This window comes from Rosa rugosa, chromosome 5 (assembly GCF_958449725.1).
Source record: "Rosa rugosa chromosome 5, drRosRugo1.1, whole genome shotgun sequence".
In the NCBI taxonomy this organism is placed as follows: Eukaryota; Viridiplantae; Streptophyta; class Magnoliopsida; order Rosales; family Rosaceae; genus Rosa; species Rosa rugosa.
The window spans coordinates 43553474-43575071 of record NC_084824.1 but is presented as its reverse complement, the minus strand read 5'-3'; the positions used below and the strand labels follow the sequence as shown (position 1 = coordinate 43575071).

At 37.4% G+C, this 21598-nt stretch overlaps 1 protein-coding gene across 2 annotated transcripts; it reads right to left on the bottom strand.

The window, feature by feature from the left end:
- Positions 1-1788: 1788 nt before the first annotated feature.
- LOC133708795 (calcium-transporting ATPase 10, plasma membrane-type-like) lies at positions 1789-12769 on the bottom strand. 2 transcript variants are annotated; one of them, XM_062134328.1, is made up of 34 exons: positions 12369-12768; positions 10482-10598; positions 10362-10401; positions 10156-10265; positions 9940-10071; positions 9735-9824; positions 9548-9617; positions 9180-9250; positions 9018-9101; positions 8856-8933; positions 8705-8776; positions 8164-8247; positions 8004-8086; positions 7580-7688; positions 7431-7486; positions 7184-7226; positions 7015-7098; positions 6736-6873; positions 6565-6630; positions 6376-6474; positions 5986-6096; positions 5498-5668; positions 5016-5075; positions 4494-4655; positions 4276-4392; positions 4053-4151; positions 3604-3741; positions 3414-3514; positions 3202-3247; positions 2985-3119; positions 2620-2727; positions 2446-2537; positions 2177-2303; positions 1789-2076 (listed from the first exon to the last, which is right to left on the bottom strand). In XM_062134328.1, exons 1-34 carry the CDS (start codon positions 12513-12515, stop codon positions 2065-2067), a joined length of 3252 nt encoding a protein of 1083 aa, XP_061990312.1. In that variant the 5' UTR covers positions 12516-12768; the 3' UTR covers positions 1789-2064. The 2 variants fall into 2 exon arrangements, with proteins under 2 accessions (XP_061990312.1, XP_061990311.1); XM_062134327.1 differs by having other exon boundaries at positions 9940-10265; positions 12369-12769.
- Between the last annotated feature and the right edge of the window lie 8829 nt (positions 12770-21598).

The window sequence follows — 21598 nt, the reverse complement described above, 5'->3', positions numbered from 1 at the left end:
TGTAGAGTGTGATTGCTCGGTGCTTGCAGCGGCTATTGCACGAACAAATGACGATTTTTCAGAAACTGGTCGCATTGTGGACGATTGTAAGGATTACATTCAAACTTTCAATTCTTTTCAATTGCGACATATTTTCAGAGAAGCAAACGGCGTAGCCATTAGGTTAGCGCATGTTGCTAGTTATTCATGTGTTGATGAGTATTGGGTTGACGAGAGTCCTGCTATTATTCAGGATGTTCTTGTAGAAGATATTACTAAAGCTTTATTTGTAAACCGGAGTGTAGGCCTAATGTCCCCTCCGAGGTCTGTTGTTTCTTTCATTTGAATGTTAGTTTTTTAGGGGTTTATCCCCTTCCTTTCAAAAAAAAAGAAAAGGTCAGCATTCAAGAGTGTGAAGCTGGTTCAAAAGAGGGGGGAAATGATGATCGGCTGGGATCAAAAGTCCTTTTATGCTTTCGTTTATCCCAATTTCATGATTAATAGGTAACTAAGAGCAAGTTCACCCGTTGGGTCACCAGGTCACCTACTATTCACTGCTTTTTAGTGTATATTTTCATTCTCTGGGTCACGAAATACACTGTGCCCGTGACGCAGGACACGAAATACACTGTGCAGGTCACCATGGTGACCCAGAACACTGTACAGGGTGACCCAGGGCACGAAATACACTGTGCTCGTGACCCAGAGGGTGAAATTAACACTAAAAAGTAGTGAATAGTGGGTGACCTGGTGACCCAACGGGTGAACTTGCTCTAAGCATTGGAAAAAATGACAAAACGAGTGAATCAGTAGTTGCATCTATACGTTAATTCTCCTCTATATTGTTGCAGTTATTATTATTGAACTTTCTGTGGTGTCCAATAGGTACGGACCGTGGCTGGACACCAATCTAGTAATCCCTCCTTGGACATAGGAAATGTCGAGTGATATTTGATTACTTTCTTGAAGCTTCTGTCAAGGTAATACCTAGTTTCTTCTCTGAATGCGACTGGTGCCAGTATGTGAATCAATCTAGAACCCTTGAGAAAATTCCAAATTTCTTTTGCAAATTAGTTTAATTAGGAAGAGAGTGCCAGTATAGGGCAACCACTATTGGATATCCCAATAAATAATTAGAACCCACAACTGAACATAAAATTGTACATTTGAAATCTTACTGTTCCCGTTAGTGTTTAATTTCTTTTGCGGGTTCTCAGGATGACAAAGATTATATAGAGAGGAGTTTGAAAGACAGCGACAAAGTACAGGTAATCAAATCATAATCGGTTTCATTAGTTCTCGTCGAGCATTGCCGATTTCAATCTCCTCATTATACGCCTAATGCATAACTGGTTGGTTGATAATGTACCAGATAGAAGATATCATGCTGTCTGAAGGTGTTCAAAGAGATCTTGAATCGCCCGGATACAATGTTGACAGATACGTTCCAAAGTTTGAAGAAGTAATGCACCATTGTCACACTCTGCTTCATGAGAGCATGGTAAAACCTATTTGCCCCAACCATTTGTGTCACAAGCTATTTTGAAGTTCTGGTTTTCGCCAATTAATAAGGCCATCACTTTTTCACCCAAAAAAAAAAAAAAAAAAAAGCCATCACTTGACTAGCTAGCCTGGTCTGGAGCGAAGTTGTCGCAAATTCAAATCACCCCGCCTTTTGATAATAAAGGGCATTTAAATATTAAAGTTTCTCTTACTAGCATCCCTATCAAACTTTAATAGGGCAACGAGGCATTGCCATCCTCCAAAATGCCGCAGAAAATTAAACTTGCAGTGATTGAAACAATGACATGATTCAAAGCAAAGCTGCACATCATCTACATATATATTGTATTAACAAACCAACATTAACAATATCAGTATGAATGAAAACCACAAACCAAACTGTAGTTTTCAACCGCACAAGTAACCAAACTAACTATTGCTTTTGTTTTGACAACTGCAGTAAATGATCCCAAATAAAATCTACTCAACAAAAGATCGATATTCGTATGCTTAGCCATGTTAGCCAAAAACAAAAGAGGCCGGAAATCCACAAAAACCGTGATGCTTAACACCCCACACTTCCTACTGACTGACCTGAACAATTCCAAAAAAAAAAAAGTATCAGAAGCTGGTAAATACGGATATACAATATAATTTGAAGCTCAAAAACATGTACATGGCTGAATGTTCTCACCTCTGTTCTCTCTCTTCGCCGACGGAATATTCGTTTTATAAACTTAAAGAGAGGACTCCTAGTGAAATATCTGTGGAAAGGAGTTTCGGATACCGGAATAAACTTCCCAACAACAGCAAGAGGCCAACTGCAAGAAAAGAAAAAATAGTACTATGAATTTCAAAATTATGTAAATATAGAGTGAGACAGCTAACACGTTTATGTTAGTTTAATGATAACAATAGCACAGATCAGACTTTCAGTCAATACCAGTTTCATTATGGAGTTACCTGATAAAAGCGATGACAACAGAAATCAACCAATGCTTCCAGTTAAGCCGGACTGTTGTAGTAAACTTCCCCAGAAACTCGACAATGAGAATCTATAAAAAAAACAAGAAAATTTTAAACCACTGCCAGTACCATTAAGGCCCCATAACAAAAACAAGAGGATAAAGGTCTCACCTGAAGTACAAGTGTCACTGCAATTATTCCCATAAAGAGATAATTTTTGGTAATTCCTTTGAATATGTTGAATTCATCCGGCTTCCTGGCATTGAATTCATTGAAAATCTGCAATTGCACAAAGAAATTTTATTTAAGTAGTAACATACCATAGCAGAAAGAACAAGTGAAAAATACGACTAAAACTCGATTATACAGGTATACTCCCAAAACAAGCCACAAAATGTGCCCTTGTTGAAACAGAGATATAAGCCATTATAATGGATCTTTTGTGGTCATAAAGAAAGAATTCAACAGAATGCATGTGTGGAAGCCAGAATACAACGGAAATATAAACTACTTTTCAGTAACAGGTAAAGACTTACTTGACAGAGGACAAAGGTATTGAATATCAGTGTGTTCTTCACTTTGTCTGCATGGTCAGTAGAATCATGTTCCAGTTTAAGAATACTTTTCCCTCGGAAATTGAAGATAAGGAGGACCGTAATTTGGTAGATAGCCTGTGTTGGAATAACCAAAAAACATAAACCATTATGGCATTATGGCATATTCTGCAGTGGAAATCAAGAAAAAAACATGTACCTGAATCAATAAGTTCCTCCACATTATATTAGTTATCAGTGGTTCCCTGTAAAACCATAACGTTACAATCAGAGAGGTGAACAGCCCAGCCAAATTTAGCTTTGCTTGAAGGACATGAAGTTTCAATCAATACAGGCCAATTACAGTGGTATGTCCTTCAACCACTGTAAGTAACCGAGTATAAAAGGTGAACACCCTCAAAGAAGTCTTACCTTCGACCAACAGGTTGTCTGTCCATCAGATGATTCGTAGGAGGCTCAGTAGCCAATGCTAGTGCTCCAAGAGTATCCATTATAAGATTCACCCACAGAAGCTAGACAAACCAGAAGCAAAGACACATCAACAGGTGCACAAATGGAGATATAAATGTGTGTGTGTGAGAGAGAGAGAGAGGGAGAGAACCTGAACAGCATTTAGTGGTACTTCACCAGAGGAAATCGCGGCCACAACATTGATAACAAGTGCGGCAACATTGACAGTGAGTTGGAATTGGATAAATTTCTGAATATTTGCATATACAGAACGTCCCCATCTGACAACCTACACCAATCAAGCAAATTTCAATTATATATGAATCAGCATTAGAGAATAAGATTAAGAATCACAATAAAGATAACAACAATAATAATAATTACGACAGCAACAAAAAACAACACTGTTCATATCCAACTCTCCCATACTCAAGGTCTTAGATTGGAATTGCAGGCCTCACGCATATCAAATCTCATGATCACTCATGATCACTACATTGCTAAATAGACAGTTTTAACTTTTTAACTAGAGAAGTTATGACCACTGAAACTAAAGAGCAACATAAACTTGAAAACAAAAGGTTAAATATAAATACTAACCTTCACAACTGAAGCAAAATTGTCATCCAAGATAATGATATCAGAACTCTCTTTGGCAACCTCAGTACCTTGAATACCCATAGCAAGACCAATGTCCGCCTGGTCAAAAAAAAAAAAACAAAACAAAACCATTATAACCTAGAACACTAAAGTAAAAATGACAATACAACTTACCAAAGAATCGAAAAACATAATTAAAATAAAAGTAAAAAAAGAATCAAACCTCATGTAGTGCAGGAGCATCATTAGTGCCATCTCCAGTAACAGCAACAACATGTCCCCTTCTCCTTAGCGCTTGCACAAGCAGAAGCTTATCATTAGGAGAGGATCGTCCCATTACCTATACATAAAATAAATAATAAATAAATCGTTTTATATACGCGCAAGCATCAGTTGATCCAAGAGAATAAACAAGTAGATAATCCATTACTCCGATCTTACCGAGATTTTCTCAGCAACCTCTTCTCTCTGCCTATCAGAAAGCTCACGGAAGTCTTTCCCTTCAATTAGAAGCTCTCTAAGATCTGAATCAGCACGCAGTATACCACATTCCAATGCTATTGCCTTTGCAGTCTGAACATTGTCTCCAGTAACCATGCGTACCTATCACATATATAAAATTGGAAGGGAAACATAAAACTCCAACCCAACATCCAAGTGCTGCTTTTATAGCATGTCTAATTAAAAGAAATCCCCGCTAAGTAGTTATGGAAACCGTATAAATGATTGGTTAACAAAGGGAAAATGGCCCATTGGATTTCAATGATAAATAAGAACCAGGAAACCACCCCAAAAGAATGCACGGAATGTTTCAAGTGTGAAAGTTGAACTAATTTTCGGAGCAAGAGACGCTAAACAAAGCTGAGAAAATCTGGTCCCTGAACCCTATCTTAATCAGATGTAAACATCCCTTCATTTGAAGAATAAAAATTTACAGTATATTTGGAATGAGTTGAAGTATACCTTGACGCCAGCCTTTTGGCATAGTCTCACTGCATCTGCGACTCCTGGTCGACAAGGATCCTGCATTTTTTTCAATATAGAGTGGATACACAAGTTAAACTTGCTGAAATATATTTGGAAAGACAAAAAAAAATCAGTATGGAAATAACAGCCAAACATAGGAGCCAAGAAAACAATATTAGACTGCCTACCACCAAAAGCATAGCTGTTTTGTTTTGTAGGAAGCATTATAATTGCATAAAAATATATCAGATACAATCAAGTGGAACATCAAACCAGAATGAAAACTAGGATAAAACGACAGCTATCCGTCCATAACCCTCACCTGAACCAATCAATTTGCAAAATAGAGGAAAACAAGCTAGAGGTGTAAACCTAGCAAAATAATTGTATATCACAGTAGGACTCCCAATTAGCTTTCAAAAAGTAGCAATGCATAATCTATGTGTCCATGTGCATGTGTCAACTTGTGGAGGCACTACCTTTATACCAACAATAGCAAGTAAAACAAGGTCATCTGCAGGCATGGCCCAATCAGCTAATTGGTGTTCACCAGTTGGAACATTTTCAAATTCATATGGTAAATATGCTATAGCAACACAACGCAAACTACCAACAGCCATATCCTCAATAGATTTCCTGAAAAACATAAGCTGCAAACAAAGGCATATCTTATAAGAAGGAGCATTTAACAAAATTTATGAAGTATAAACAAGTAGACAAACCCACTATTTAAAACACAAACAAATAAGTTCTTATTTGTGATACTCTTTGAAATGGTTTAAATTCTGGGCCAGTTACAATTTTTTTTGGCTCAAGGAAAATTGAAAAATTAAGTTGACATGTGAAAACCACTCAGCTGGGAAAAATTAAAATATAAACAAATAATCACAATGGTGTATATTTAGTGTGTGTGTGTGTGTGTGTGTGTGTGTGTGTTAACAACTACATTGTTTCTGTAAAAGCCAACCTTGTCGTCGTCCATTGCTGCCACCTGATCATTGTCGTCAATGTATCTTGTGCATGAGGCCAAGATTATTTCAGCAGCCCCTTTCCAGTGTATATGAACTTCATTGTTTGGCTGTATATCCAGAGAGAGAATCACACAACAGTTAATGGAAATAATTAAAATGCCATCCTTTTCCGTCTAATGTGATGAAATTCTAATATATAAGTCTTTCACTTTATGAGATGCCCAAGAGGCACAACAATGCTCAGGTTGTGAAATTATTATAGAACTGAAAATATATTATCTAAAGTGCAAGCACAACAACAACTAGCATACAACAAGTATCCTTAAGAAATCTGATGCAGAAACTCAATCGAGTGACTGTGAATAAGAATAATCAGTCAACTCTACCAATTTAACTGCTACACCGCCTCGTTTTTTCTCAGAGTTGAATGGGAACACATGAAGAATTGAAGATTGAGACCTGGTGGCTTCAAAATTCATCCCAAGCTGCAAATAAGGTTCAATATCAAACAGTTTTTAAAAGTTACCCACAAGAACTGACATGACATGAAATTGAAAGACTGAACAAAAAAAAACCTTGAGTGCCCACTGCAGAATTGCCTTCTCTGTTGGTGATCCAGTAACCTCTACATCACCACCAGTCTAACAAAAAAAAGTAACGGCCACAAAACATAAATTATTTCACTACAGTCGGAAAAGCTTAACATCCTACCAGAGACTAATTGTACACAGAGAAGCAGTGCATACCTCAGGCACATAAACATTGCCAGTTGTATTCTGAGCTACGCCTTCAATAATCAAAGACGATATTTTTGGCGACAAGTCTGGCTTGCCATCAGAGTTATTGACTTTCTTCAAACATGCACAAGACTCGACCACAGTCATCTACACTCAAACAAATAAAAATCATCCAATAGGGTTGACATTTAGCTCATCATCTACAGTAATTTAACTAATAGGAGGTCCAAAACTTCCCAAAAAATATGAATAATACAAGGAAAAGAAATAGAGTCTAATATAACCCACCTGGTTCAAGGTTAAGGTACCAGTCTTATCACTGCATATAGTAGTGGCCGAGCCCATTGTTTCACATGCAGAAAGCCTACGTACCTACATTTTTAAATTCCATTTTAGTTACATAAGATCTACTTCAGAATCAATGAAGGTATACATATAAAAGGAAAAATACACATACCAAGGCCTTATCTGCCATCATTTTTCTCATTGAGTACGCAAGTCTGCCAAGGGGAAAAAACAAGGAATGATGAAAGATGAATGAATAGTAGAATACATAGTACACAGAAAATGCACATAGAGTTCTATAACTTGTTTGATGAGGTTCGACTACCTGAGTTGCATACTTGGCTCAAATTTGGAATTAGAAGACTCACGACCAAAAATATTTTTAATTAGTTTTAGCATCATAGATTGAGCTTACTTACGTTAAGGTAACAGCTAAGGGGAGGCCTTCAGGAACAGCAACCACTACAATGGTGACCTATAATATTTTTCCCATTAGTCAGTAACACGCACAAGAACACGTATTGTTAAATAATTAGCAGGAGAAAATAAGTCGTAGATATTGACATACTGCAATAGTGACAATTTTGATGGCTCCATCTATGGCTTTCCCAAATTTTGTCTTTCCGGCAACAAACTGAGGAGTTCCATCATCATTTGTTGTATGGCCAGTAAAGTATCTGCAGATAATTTATGATATGATCATAAATTGTCAGTCTCTGTGTACTAACACAGTCACAAAGATACCGAATACAGCCTCAAATATATGTAGCTTGGTAAATGTTAATATTATCACAACAAATCATAGTCATCAAATCCACACAAATTTAGCATGAATGATTTAAAATTCAATAATAATTGAATATCCAATAGTCAACTTCACAGAAAAGTCCACAGATATTTAGCTTGGTCCATTCCGTATCGGAGACATATCTGTAAAGGATATGACTGGGACACATCATGACAAATTTTATTCATATTTAAGATGTATTCACCTGACCAAAAGGACACATAAGACGAGGAACGCTACTGTGAGCCCCACAATACCAATGAAGGTAGCAACCCCATTCAAGCGCACCTAATAAGAGTCAAATATAGTTTAGTACAACATACTATGTACAAAACACTTTTGAATAATAGTTTATCAAAACTGACCTGCAAGGGTGTTTCTTCACCAGTGTCTTCCGAGATGCTAGCCATGAGTAATCCCCATTCAGTATTAATCCCAACACTGGTTACCTGAAGATGGAATAATAACAAATAACAAGATATTGAAAGTTCTTCTGAGTACTACTATGTGAAATAGAAGGCAATTGAAAACAGAGAACCAACTCGGACAAGGAATTTCAAATGACCTCTTGACGTTCAACATAAATACGAACAACGAAAAGAAAACATAAACAATAAATTGTAAAACCAAACACATAACGAATAAACAAACAATAGTTGACCTGAAAATTATCTTTCCACACAATCAGAACAGAATCCCGTGACTTAAAAGTTTCAATCAAACTCAAATATAGAGAAAACCTGCTAAACAACTGCGCATTTTTCTTTATGAACCTCCCATGATAGTATTCCAATCAGACATGATACTAAACAACGTTGGGAACTTGGGATAATATAGTGCACTAGAGGAAGAGAAAACTAGAATGTTCACTATGAGAAAAAGGAAATGAGACATTAGAATCCTTACCAGCATTATACCATTTCCATCCGCTACTTTGCAGCCAGACATTAGAAATGGTTCTTTGGAGTCCTTGCGAACCTGCAAAAGAAATAAAATACAACTTTACAAAAGTGAAAAGGTTACTAAAAAAGGGAACAGAACAGGCATAAAGGCTCACAATCTTGGACTCGCCAGTCATGCTAGACTCATCAATTGAAAGTGAATGACCAATGATTAAAACCCCATCAGCAGGAACCTGAAAAATAGAATCAGATAGATGATGAATTTTGAACAGCAATGGTCATATATACAACAAAATAAGACTGTCAGCTACAAATACCTGATCACCAATGTTAAGGGGTATAACATCACCTACAACAAGGTCATAAATTGAAACCTCAACACGTCTACCACCTCTGATAACCTGCACATAACCAAAAAAATGAAATGACACAGAAAAGAAGACATCAAGGTATGATATAATGAGACAATGAAAACACACCTCAATTTGTATATTTCTCTTTTCCTCATTTAGATTCTGGAACTGCAGAGATTGTTTGTAGTCACTAATGGCTGCAGGTAAAGAAAAAACATGCAGTTGAGTTTGATTAGACTGTTGTCCATCACTTCAAAGAGTAGATCCCCCAATGTATTTAAAGCAGGATTCAAGTAATATTACTCCCAACAGAATCATAGCCAAAAAAAAAAAAAACCATTAAATATCAAAAATGCTTAACATTTGAGCAAGCTTAAAGTACATGCAACACAAATTTCACCTACTAGCAAATAAATGAATATGTGGTAAACAAAAATGGCATCAAAGTAGACAGATTTTACACACATCCTTTGACACATATGTTCATTTAGTACCTGTCACGACAATGACTAGGAGAACTGCAAAAGCAATGCTGCCCCCATCATACCATCCCTCCTTTATACCCTATCACAAACAAAGAAACAAAAGCTAAACACTCAATGATGTCCAAAACACACTGTTATTTACAAGTGTTCCTTATTTTTAATTTATTTATTTTTTAGATGGCCCGACCAAGCTCACCTCTGTTTTTATACCCAGCGCTAAAGAAGCCACAGCAGCTACCATCAAAATGATAAGAGTAAGATCTTGGCAAGCTTCCCAGAGAAATCTCTATCAAAGAGAAAAAGAAAGAAAAAATAAATATAACAATATGCATTAAATCTGTACATTAGGCTAATTTTACATACAATAACTGCAAAAATTCACAATCAGTAACAAACTGTACCCAGAAACTCCTTGGTTTTTTCCGGGGATATGTGTTGGATCCATATGCAGTTTTTCGTTTTAGTAAATCATCATCACTTCCAGGAATTCCCTTTTCTAAACTTGTTTTCAATAATTCTCCGAGGCCTTTGACCTGATGTAAAGAAACAACAAAAGAATAAGAAAACTCATTAATATACAAAGTCAAATAACAAAAGAGGTTCCTTGGTAGACTTGCCCCCCCATATTGCTGCAGAGTAGTAAAATTATGATCCCTTGAAATTGAAGCTAGTTCTTCTTGTCCAATTTGAAATTCACCAGCAGAACTTCGTTTTGGTGGCACATTTCCTGAAAATATGAAGTATCAAATCAGTTATAGAAGTAACAGTATCACATTAAATTGTATTACAAAAATAGATGAAAGAAAATCCAGATGGGAAGTACCATTTTCCTGTGGTACGGATTCCTTGAAAAGAAATGCAGCCTAATACAGCAAAAAACAAGCATTATAATACGAATTGCAAATGACAAAACATTAAATGCTTTTCTTTTCAGACAAATTACTCGTATGGCTTGTGCATGTGCTCTAATCTTGCTTAACGTCTTCTTTTTTTCTTCCTCCCTTTTCAAGTCTAAGGTATACCGGAATCGACGAGAAGCATTTAGCACAAGTGCCGCTTGCTACAGAGAAATAAAACTCAGTTTAGCCCAGGCCTTGATTAAATGAAACAGATAAATTTATTTGCAAGCATGGTAAATTGAGCAACCAACAGAAACTTTTAACATTAGCTAAGCAGAATACAGAGACTGGCCGTAAAATAAGACAGAGCATTGTGGACACATATAGCAAGATTGCATGTACTAATGCATTGAGGTGCAAATGATGAGAAAATAATGCATTTCCATGCAGAATAAACACATAGATCATCACAATGGCCTCTGACTAGATGCATCACACGAGGAAAAACAATACAAACGCATATGCCTGCTATTTCAATATTGATTTTTAAGACTAGACAATGACTTTCTCCATAGTTTATATTAGAAAAGACAGACACTGTACAACTTAAAAAGATGGACCTATACTTTGTCTTTTATAATAAACAAAATTTTATTGATTTAATAAAAGAAAACTTGCAAAAAGTGGGCAAGATACCCACTATAATTAACACACAGAAACACCACGACAAACAAAAACACCAAGGTTAGTTACCTAACCTCAGCAGTCCAATCTAAATGAAAAGCAAAGAAAATGAGCTATTCTTAGAAACTGAAGAGCCCGATGCCCATAAAGCTGCCCAGAAACAAAATTTACCCCACAAGATGTCAATGTCAATCTCATCCACACTTGATATATCGTTCAGCTCAGGAAAAGAAGAATCCCACAAGATAACCCATCCACTTCCATTGTTGATAGTAAGGACCAGGTAGGAGTTCCCACTTTGCAGTTTCAGCCTAACAAGATGGGCTCGCTATTTTTATACAGGTAGGAGTTCTCAAGATACACGCTGAAGTGGTTACAACGAACCTAAGTTGAAAATCTATCCGCCAAATGCAGTTCACTAGTTTGTTTGGATAATAATCCATCTACATGTACTTCCAAGTTTGCCATAACTCATAAATGGGCAAGCTTCCACATACTTCTAATCATCAACCACCCAACTCTATAAATTGCACTCACTAATTGAGTCACTCATTAATTTGGTCCCTGTTTATAAACCTCTTCCCCTGCAAGCTTTACTTTTTGCACTACACCATTCATCAATGGCTGCAGCTCCAAGTGACTCCATACCCTCTCTAATGGGGGCTTGGGTCTATTCAGAGTATGGAAAAACTTCTGACGTTCTCAAGTTTGATCCTAGTGTGGCTGTTCCGGAAACTAAAGAGGATCAGGTGCTGATCAAGGTGGTTGCTGCTTCTCTTAACCCAGTTGATTTCAAAAGGGCTCTTGGTTACTTCAAGGACACTGACTCTCCCCCTACCTAACAAGATGGGCTCGCTATTTTTTTTAAAAGGAATACTCTGTATTTATTCTGAGAACAAGCCTACGATTATATCGTTATATGACAGATTATTTACTTGTTGAGAACTCAGTGGTCATTGAGATGCAGGTATAGTTCAAAAGAGACATCACACCATCTCTGAAATCCGGCGTTTTGGTCTTCAATAACAAAAGTGGAATATATGACGAATTGGTAGCGAAACAATTGAAACATCATACTGCCATAAAAGGTTGCCCACTGCAGCGGAAATCTAAAACAATTGAAACTAAAGAATAAACCAATTGAAGAACACACACACATGGCATGGCATGGCATGGCAGAGAATTAGACTCTAGACATCTGACTAAATAGCCACACAAAAATCATAACAAAACAACACCGAAAATGGAAAAGAGATAATCTCGAACAGAAATAGAAAGCAAAAAATATTAGAGATGAGAATCCATACCCTCCAACGGCGGAGACGCTCGACGGAAGCATGCTTAGTTCTGGTAATCTCAAAGACATTCGAGCAGTCCTCGTCGTCGCCGGAACGGTTGATTCCGGCTTCCTCATCATAGTTTTTGTGGTTCGGCGAGCCCGTTGAATGACTCATCCTTCAGTAACCTGTCGCAGGAGAGATGGCACCGTCAGTTTTTCTCAAACCGCTCCGTAGTCCTCACTCATATCAAAACCTCTCACACACACACAGAAACCCTCGCTTTCTTCAGACTCCGATTATCCCTCTACCAACACAATACACTTCAAATCTCACTAAATTTTCACTTCTATACAATCTCGACTATTCTCTCTGAGTTCTAGCTCACTCCTACTGTGCCCTTCCGTACTCCACAAATCCGATTTTAGAAGAGACAAAAAAAGCCTAGGGCATTATAACAAAGATGCTACGTATCGCAGCATCACAGCCGTAGGCGCTTTACTGTATTTAGTAAAAAACGGGCGGTGAAATCCACCCTATACCTTAGTGGCCGACCGGCTGTCTTCTTCAAGACAGTGAAGAATTATGTAGCTGTAGTGGTTGAGAGCATAATGCATAAAACCCTAGTTATATCATGACAAGACCGCGTAAAATGTGGTTTTATATAGGTGAGTTTTAATTCGGACAAAATCAGAGAGTATTTAGTGCAACATTAAATATATTTTTTTATTATTAAAATAAATATCTATAAATATCAGAGATAGTGTCGACATTCAACTCTTGAACTTTCCTAGAACTGTAGAAGCCACGCGGAAACTAGAGAAGCGGTTGTCTGTCCAAAGTCCAAACAAACAGTTTTTTTTTTTTTTTTTCCGCTACGGTGAAACCGTGTTGAAACTTTATAGTCGGCTGGAGAGTCCAATTGAAGCGGTCGGTTCTTTCGGCAAGATTGTTGGGCCGGACCAACAAACACTGGGCGTGGCAGGTCGTGGTTCGTGGGGTAATGCGGTCCCTTTACTTATAGTCTTATATAGATGATAGAACTTTTTTTTTTTTTTTTTTTTCTTTCCTGTGGACTACACTTCTGGTACAACGTGCTTGATCAGTGGTGAAGAGGAATGAAATAAACAATCTTTATTAAAGCTAAAGAAATATTTGAAAACACAAGCAGTAGAATGAAAAATTCCCACCTATTTTGGGAATTAATTTTTCTTTTTTGGCAAGGTTTTGGAAATTAGTTTAATCCAGACAAGAGTTCATTAACCCGGGGTATAAGAAGAGGAAATTCACATCCGAAAGAATAGCAAAAGCATAATTTCTAGTGTATGGAATCGGAAAAAAAATATGAATTGATCAATATTGACATTGATCATTTGTAATCTTTCTTTTAATGAATGAATGGATAAATTTTCGATCTAAAAAGAAAAGATTTTTATTTTTTTGATACACAGAATGAAAAACAAATTAAAAGGCAAAGAAAAGTTTAAAAGACATGTAATTAAGAAAATCATCTCTTTTGACTAACAAACTTAGCTAGATTGGTCTTCACATATAAAGGTTACAGATATTTTCGTTGCAGTCCTTCTCAAAAAAAGGAAAAAAGATATTTTGGTTGCACATATGCAGACTCGTGTCAGTACTGCCCAATTTGTTGAGTGGAAACAGAGAGGTCGGTATAGCAATTTGGGGTGCGTGGCGTGCAATTCATCATCGCAATAGCTCGCAACATAGAAGATCTGAGAGAACTCTTAAGACCTATAGCCAACCTTATCATCCTCCGATAATTACGTACATTAACAAACTCAATCCCCACGTCAGAAGCTTAGACTGGTAAATTGGCCTCTAACGAAACAAAACACACAGATGTTAGCCGAACCGTCTTCTTAAACTGGGGTAATCATGTTCCCTTTATGATATGTATGTACATAATTCTAGTTCCAATTGTTTCCGGACTTTTCTCAATGTTTTTTCTGGTACATGTGTAAGCAAAGGAATGGGAGTTTTGAGGTGAAGTATCAATTCCATGGCTGTCCAGAGAATAGGGTTTCAATTCTAAAGAGTTTAGGTATCTCTCACGCAAAGTATTGGTGTCAGTTGCCACGTTCGATCCCTTAATTTGCTACTTTATGTGGGGGGGTTGTTGGTGAGGTTACCGTTTAGCTAGAAATGGGAGTGATTACTGATTGACCGACTATGATTAAATATGGTAACTAATTGATCGAGATTATAGAGTTGGTTTCGTGATAAATACTATTATTATTCCAGCTACTTTGCTTTGGAATATGATCCAAGCAAGCTTTCTCTTTTTCTTTTAAGAGAGAATCCAATATAACGCTTTGTTATTATTATCATTTTGATTATTATATGGCCTATTGGCCTACTGCCGAATGAAGAAATGTGAAAGATGCCCCAACTTCCAAATGGAAACAGGATATCAGAGTTGGCCAGCGAATATTAATTGATCGACATGACTGACCAACGACAACAGTCTATTATTACCACTTACCAGTATATACGGAGATCATCATCCGACAATAATCTTAGTAACCGTCAAAAGAAGAAGAAGATCAATTGACGACGTACGGCATCTTTCTTGGTTCTGACGGACTACTGCTTAGTTAATTAATTAGCTAGCTCTCATGCAAATGCAGAATTTCACGTCAAGTTTTGCTCGGATGATCGAACACTATATGGAAGTAATTAAGTATTTTATGTTTTGATAAGTCGGACCATCATTGATTATATATTTCAACGATGATTGTGGAAGAAATGAATTCGACCAGAACGATCAATCGAGTAAATTAATGCGGCTATCAGTGAACAGCTAGAGCCTAACCATCATCATCTCCAGCATGAATGAAGTAAAATAAAAATTTAACAATAATGAAAGGCCATGATCGAAGTCTTGAAACCAGAATAAGAAACCATGGAATGACTAGAAAAGGAAAGATCACTAATATATTCGGAATGATTGAATGCTGTAAAAAGATGAGTGATTCGGTGCGTACCTGGAACTTGTACCAGCTGGTGTTCCTCTTTGCTCTCTCCGGCTGTATATCTTCAGATGATGTATGTCGATCAATATATATCACCGACAACAATGAGATCGATCATATGTTTACTTACATATATATGAGATCGAATTTGAATTCTATCAAACTGCTTGTTGTTTCAACTTTCAGATAATATATTACTCCGGCCAGGTGCTGCTCGATCTCTAGCATGAAAGACAGTCGTCTGAAATAAGAATGGAAGCGACTTATGGATGATTTCGTGATGTGAAAAGCTTAGCTAGTCTTTTAATGATATCGACGAAACACTTTATATATACTTTGATATATTTATGACACGTATGAGCTAGCAGAAATGACACGTATGAGCAGAAATTTATGGTTTAAATGATATATTTCAACCAGTAACTCCAAACAGAAAAATATATATTCTGAAAGTATAAGCAGGTGTTTAGTCAATTAACGAATAACTTTCTCTGAGCTATACCAAAAATGGATCGAATATGAATCAATAAAGGAAACCCTTCAGCAAATCAATACCTAAATCAGTACTTGAGCGCAAGTTGGTGTCTACTTTTTCATTCTACAAATCGATCATGGGATCTATTTGGCTTTCTGAAGCTTGGAGAAGAAGGTATCCTCCAAAACGTAACACTGCATTTTTCATAATGCCTTATGTGGCAATAGAGAAACTATTATCTAATGGATCTTCAACAGAGTCATACCACTAAACCAGAAAAGGATGAGTAGTAGTTCTGTCATTCCCCACCTTTTTTTTGTTCTTTTTTTGGCAAGCTTTTCATCTTTTCTATTTCTGGTCTTATAGTCAATTGATCTTAGTAACTTCTATGCAGAAGAAAGAGCTTTTTTAATGCAATGTATCCCTTGTGATATGCTTCAAGCCTTTACCCCTTTGCTTCCTATATAGTTTTAGCACCTTGAGCTGGACAGTACATATAATATACTGGCAGGCGAATTAAACCACGATAAAAAATTGATCTAAGCAAACCTTCCAATTGGTTTTGGAATTATATATAAGCTTTAATTACAGGACACCATTTGTTAGTACAGCATACTTTGAAATGACAACTAAACTAGATCTTAAAAGAGTAGGAGCTCGGAACAAAGAATTAAATAAATTATATTCTGGGGTTATCTTTTTGGTGATAATTGTTTGAGATCTGAGATGATGGAGAAAGATAATGTAGGAGATGGCATGGGGTTGGCAATTCGGGGTCGTGGAGACATAAGGGGCTCGACTCCGCAATTGTAAAGACGAGGGAAGAACGATTGCAGGCTGGTTGTTGGTTCATAAGGGGTCTAGGTCTTTTTCTCCGTTCTTCCTTAATTTTTTTTTTTTTAATAATGTTATAGGTAGTTTACCTATTATTAACTTCTTCTTCTTTTTTTTGTGATAGAGAACAAATTACATTTAAGAGGAAGAAAACTACAATGTCAAGCATGTGCGATGTACCATGATGAAGTAGTGATAAAGCCTTCGATAATATTTTTCTAACAACTTAAAAACAAGCAATAAACCCTCGCACCGCAAGTCTCCCAACGGCGAAGTTGATCCCAACTGCTTCCGTTCCCGATCTAGCACCATTTTGCAGATGTGCTAGTTGCTAGTTGCCAAGCTCAGTAAGTGCTAGTGGCCGATCCTAGTAGAGGTTCATCGTTGATTTTCTTTACGGGATTTTCTTGGTCGACCCAGTGGTAGTTTTTCCACTGTGTTTTCTCTAAGTCGCGCTCTCATAGCGTGACTGCTGCAGTGCTTATGATTGAAGTTCACACAAAGTTGCCGTTGACCTCGTCTTCCTACCTGTGCATTTTAAACCTAACGGTTTAGAGTAGGTAAGGATTGCAATTTCCAAGCTCTTCTCATGTTCTCGGAAGTTCAAGGAGTGTGTGATCATTTTTATCAAAATAGCGTGTTTTGCTGGAATAGCCTACCGCCAGTTCTGGCATTCTGGTTAGAAAAGATAAAGATGACGGCCGGGCCATCTCGGCTGTATGGTTTCCTTTTTGGGTGTGGGGTTGGGCGTTTTGGCCTACCTCTAGCCTTCGTACCCATGTTAGCCTCGGCTATAAGCGAGTTGCCTTGACACCTTGACATCCTCATTTATTACTTTACTCTGTTTTATTTTTTATTTTTGCATGTACTTAATATGTAATTATTTATATGTTGTTTAATTATTTGATTCTATCATTTTTCAATTACACCACAATTAAGTGCTTAGGCGGTTCAATGTTCATCTAGAAATTGTTTCGTAGGACAAAATAAATTGTGTTTGTAAGGTTTAGTTGTATGTTTGGCCCTCAAATTCTTCGCTTAAGCTTGGAAAGCTAATATATGCGCTTGCAGTCATGAACTTTTTAATAATAATTTTGAAGAAAAGAAAGAAAGATAGTAACCTAGACTATCAACAACCTCACTTGTGACTACAAAATGACCTGACTCAGGAAGTAAGTAATTTTTCTATCTGTAAGATTAGATTGAAGTCTTATCCTAACATGTGCAAGTACATTAATTTGTTAAGGAAAAATCGTCCATACGGTACCTGTTCATTCTAAACTCCTATACCTGATCACATCCACAGTACCTGAGATTCTGACCCCGATCAAAGATTGGTACCTGGAACCGTTAGCTCCGTTACAAAAACTAACAGCTCGCATATTTTGATCATTAAATGACCAATTTACCCTCTCTTTTTTTAATAACCCTTTTTTTTTCTATTTCTTTTTTCTCATATAATAAAAAAAACAATTTTTTTTTTTTTTACAGGAATGCCAAAGTGAAAGGGTCAGGACTCAGGAGGGTCATAGGTGAAAAAGGCTCAAGCGGCGGCGACGGCGGCAAGGCTTAAGTATTGGTCGGGCACCAGCAATTTCAAGGCGGCGCAGCAGCACAACAGCATTCCAGCAGAGTCGCTCTAGAAGCGGAAGTGGCTAGCTTCGTTACGAGGCGGCGGAGGAATTGGAAATCCATAATCCATCAACCACCACCACCACAACCACCCGACCCAGTCCCCAAACTTTGTGATTCAAATAACACCCGTAGCAAATTTCAACCCAAAACACCACCAAAGTGGTTAAGGGAAAACAACCTGAGAAGATTTCCATGTCAATCGCTCCGATTTCCCGAAACCCAGACAAAGCCAAGTCCTTGAGCAAATCATTGGGTTTACTCCTTGGCCGGGATTAAAGTTGGGTCCGACTCTGATTCAACTCAGAGCAAGAAGAAAGAGGAGCTACTAGAGAAGATGGTGGAGGAGAATGAGAGGATGATGGGTCTGGTGACAGAGCTGGTTCACCGGAAAAACAAACCCAACTGCTAGGTCGCTGTCTCAAAGGGTGGAGCAGCTGGAGAGGGCTCTCATCAATGAGAGATTAAGGAGGAGAAAGAGGAGACATGCTGTAGATTGCAGGGAAGGGTTCTTCTAGATTCTGAAAAAAATTGTTTCTGGGTTTGCTAGGTTTGAATGGGGACGAGTCAATGAGAGATTAAGGAAGAAAAAGAGGAGACATGATGTAGATTGCAGGGAAGGGTTCTTCTAGATTCTGAAAAAAATTGTTTCTGGGTTTGCTAGGTTTGAATGGGGACGAGAGAGAGAGAGAGAGAATAGAAAAAAATGAATTGGATAAAAAAAATAATGGATTAAAATATGAAAAGACGAAAATATCCTTCAGCTGTTAGTTTTTGTAACGGAGTTAACGGCTCCAAATCTTCGGTTGGAGTCAGAACCTCATGTACCGTTTTAATATTATCTGAACGTGAGGTACAAAAGTTTAGAATGAGTCAAACGTTAAAGAGCAACCCTACCAAAATGACCCGAGTCCCAAATTCAAATCTAGAACCCACCTCATGAATTTCAAATTTAAATATAGACCTCACCCAAATTCAATCCAAGTCGTTACTCGAACTCGATGCGGACTCTATGCCAAACACCAACAAAGAAACAATAACAAAAATGAAACCAGAGAACCACCCTCGCCTACAAAGCAGAAGCCATATTGAAAACTAGCAAACCATGGTTATCAAGCAAGGCTAGGATAGGGCAAACTAGACCTGGTACAATAAACTCACACCACACTTGCTAAGAAAAAATCATAGTCTGGAACATATCTTACGACACCTAAGTCCAACAAGTCAATTACCGTTATTGTATAGTAGTAAACAACACATGCACATGCATAACGTTACACCAAACATGTCATGGGTCCCAAACCATCAACAACATATTGACATGCACTATGCCGCTTGACAATTAATTAGTACCAATGCAAGTCTACACCCTGACTAAGAAAAAGAACGCAAATGAAGACCTAATCCAACTTGGGCAAAATTTGAAATTGGCAAATCCTATTAAAATAAAGCATTGATGAAGAACCGTTAACCAACAAAAGAGAGAGTGGCAAATGAATAGAAAGAGAGAGTGGCAAATGAATAGGGTCATCCACGTCGTTAAAGTATAGAAAGCTACTAATCAATCTCATATTCTTGCTAAGAATTCATTAGTTGAATCTAGTTTAATAGTTTCATTAAAAAAGCCCTGGTTGGCTGATGTGTTTTGAATTCATCAGTTATAGTTGATGAAATTTCAAAAAAAAAAAAAAAAAAAGGGACTTGACCCGTCTTAATGATTTTCCAATGTACAAACCAAGTGATATTTTAGGAAAAAAAATATGATATGCTTATTATTAGCACATGTTGAGCCAAAATATTATATGCAATTGTGCCCCAAAATCATGAAAATAACTTGACTTTGATTCCATTTTACCCTTCATTAACCTAGCTATTTCTTTATCGTATTAAGAAATGTCGCAAGAGAAGAAAAATGATCAAATCAAGGATCGAAATCCTGGAGTTGAATTGTAACGACTCATATCTGGAGATAACCATTTACTGGTCATTTGGATGGTAAACGACAATTATCTTTACTTTTACATTCATTTCAAGCTTTTAGGGGGCTCCAAAAAGTTAACTTTTTTCTGTTTGTCTATTGAGGAAACTTCCTTCTTAAAAGATGTAAAGCACATTAAACCAAGTCCATAGACATATGGTACGTCAAAATTGGAGTTTGTATAAGTAAAATATGGTCTACGAAAGTTGAATTATTTCGTCGGAGTTTTTGGAGGCTTATTATAGGGGCAATATCATCATTTCACCATCATTTTTATATTTAGGAGGGAACCCTAGCGTTTTGGGGGGGGGGGGGGGGGGGAACCCTCCTTGTCTTGGGCCGTATGCCCTGAGTGAGAGAGAGAGGCACCACTAATCGGGTCGACCCGACTCGAAACTGGAACCCGGCTGGTACTCCGCCATAAGGCTGATCCAGATCGTCGCACCGGTCAAGTTTGGACCGTCGTTCCATGCTGACCTAGCCTTTACCCTTCATCTGCTCCAATTTCTACCTGAGAGGGAGAATCAAAGCTTTGATCCTCACCTCAGGTCTGTCAGCTCAACCCAATTGGAGCTCCTGATTCCAGCCACCACAGAACGCACCACCACCCGATTTTGAAGCCCTTGACATTCTCGTTCCAACCATCTAAGCTTGCTTGTCGAATCACAGCGAGGAGTGAGAATCGAGAGTTTGAAGAATTCAGATTTCAAATTGAGAGGTGAATTCCGGCTCGCTCGATTAGAGTTTGACTTTGTGATGGTTAGTAAAGATAATGTAATTGTTGCAAGGATTATTTTGATGTAGGTTTCGCTACCCGATTTGGTGGTTGAGGTGGTGATGCGTGGAGCGCACGCGCTCCTGCTTCCTGTGGCGCGTAGGGGTACGTGCTGCTGTTTCTAGTATCGTCTTTTAACTTGTTAGATAGAACTTAACCTTATGAGCATGTTGATATAACTTTAATTGAATTTGGTGAACGTTTAGTAATCGATCAGAAATTTTGAAATTCAGAATTTCGGGTTTCGATTTGTGACAATCTGACCGTTGGATTGTCGTGATTTTTCATGAAGATGTTAGAAATGTTGAGTTTACAAAAACATAAAGTTTGAACCGATTCCGATATGAGATCGGATTTTCAGAATTTATGATGGATTTATTTAATGGCGTTTCGGAGCTTCGTATTGAATTCAAGTTTATGGATTATAGTTTATTTCCGACTGGAATGTCAGATTTTAGTACTATTTACGATTTAAGAAATAAGTATATTTTTAGGCGAGTATTAAATTTAATTCCGACATAAGTCGCGGATTTAATTTTTATTATGAAGTACGGTTTTCGATAAATATTC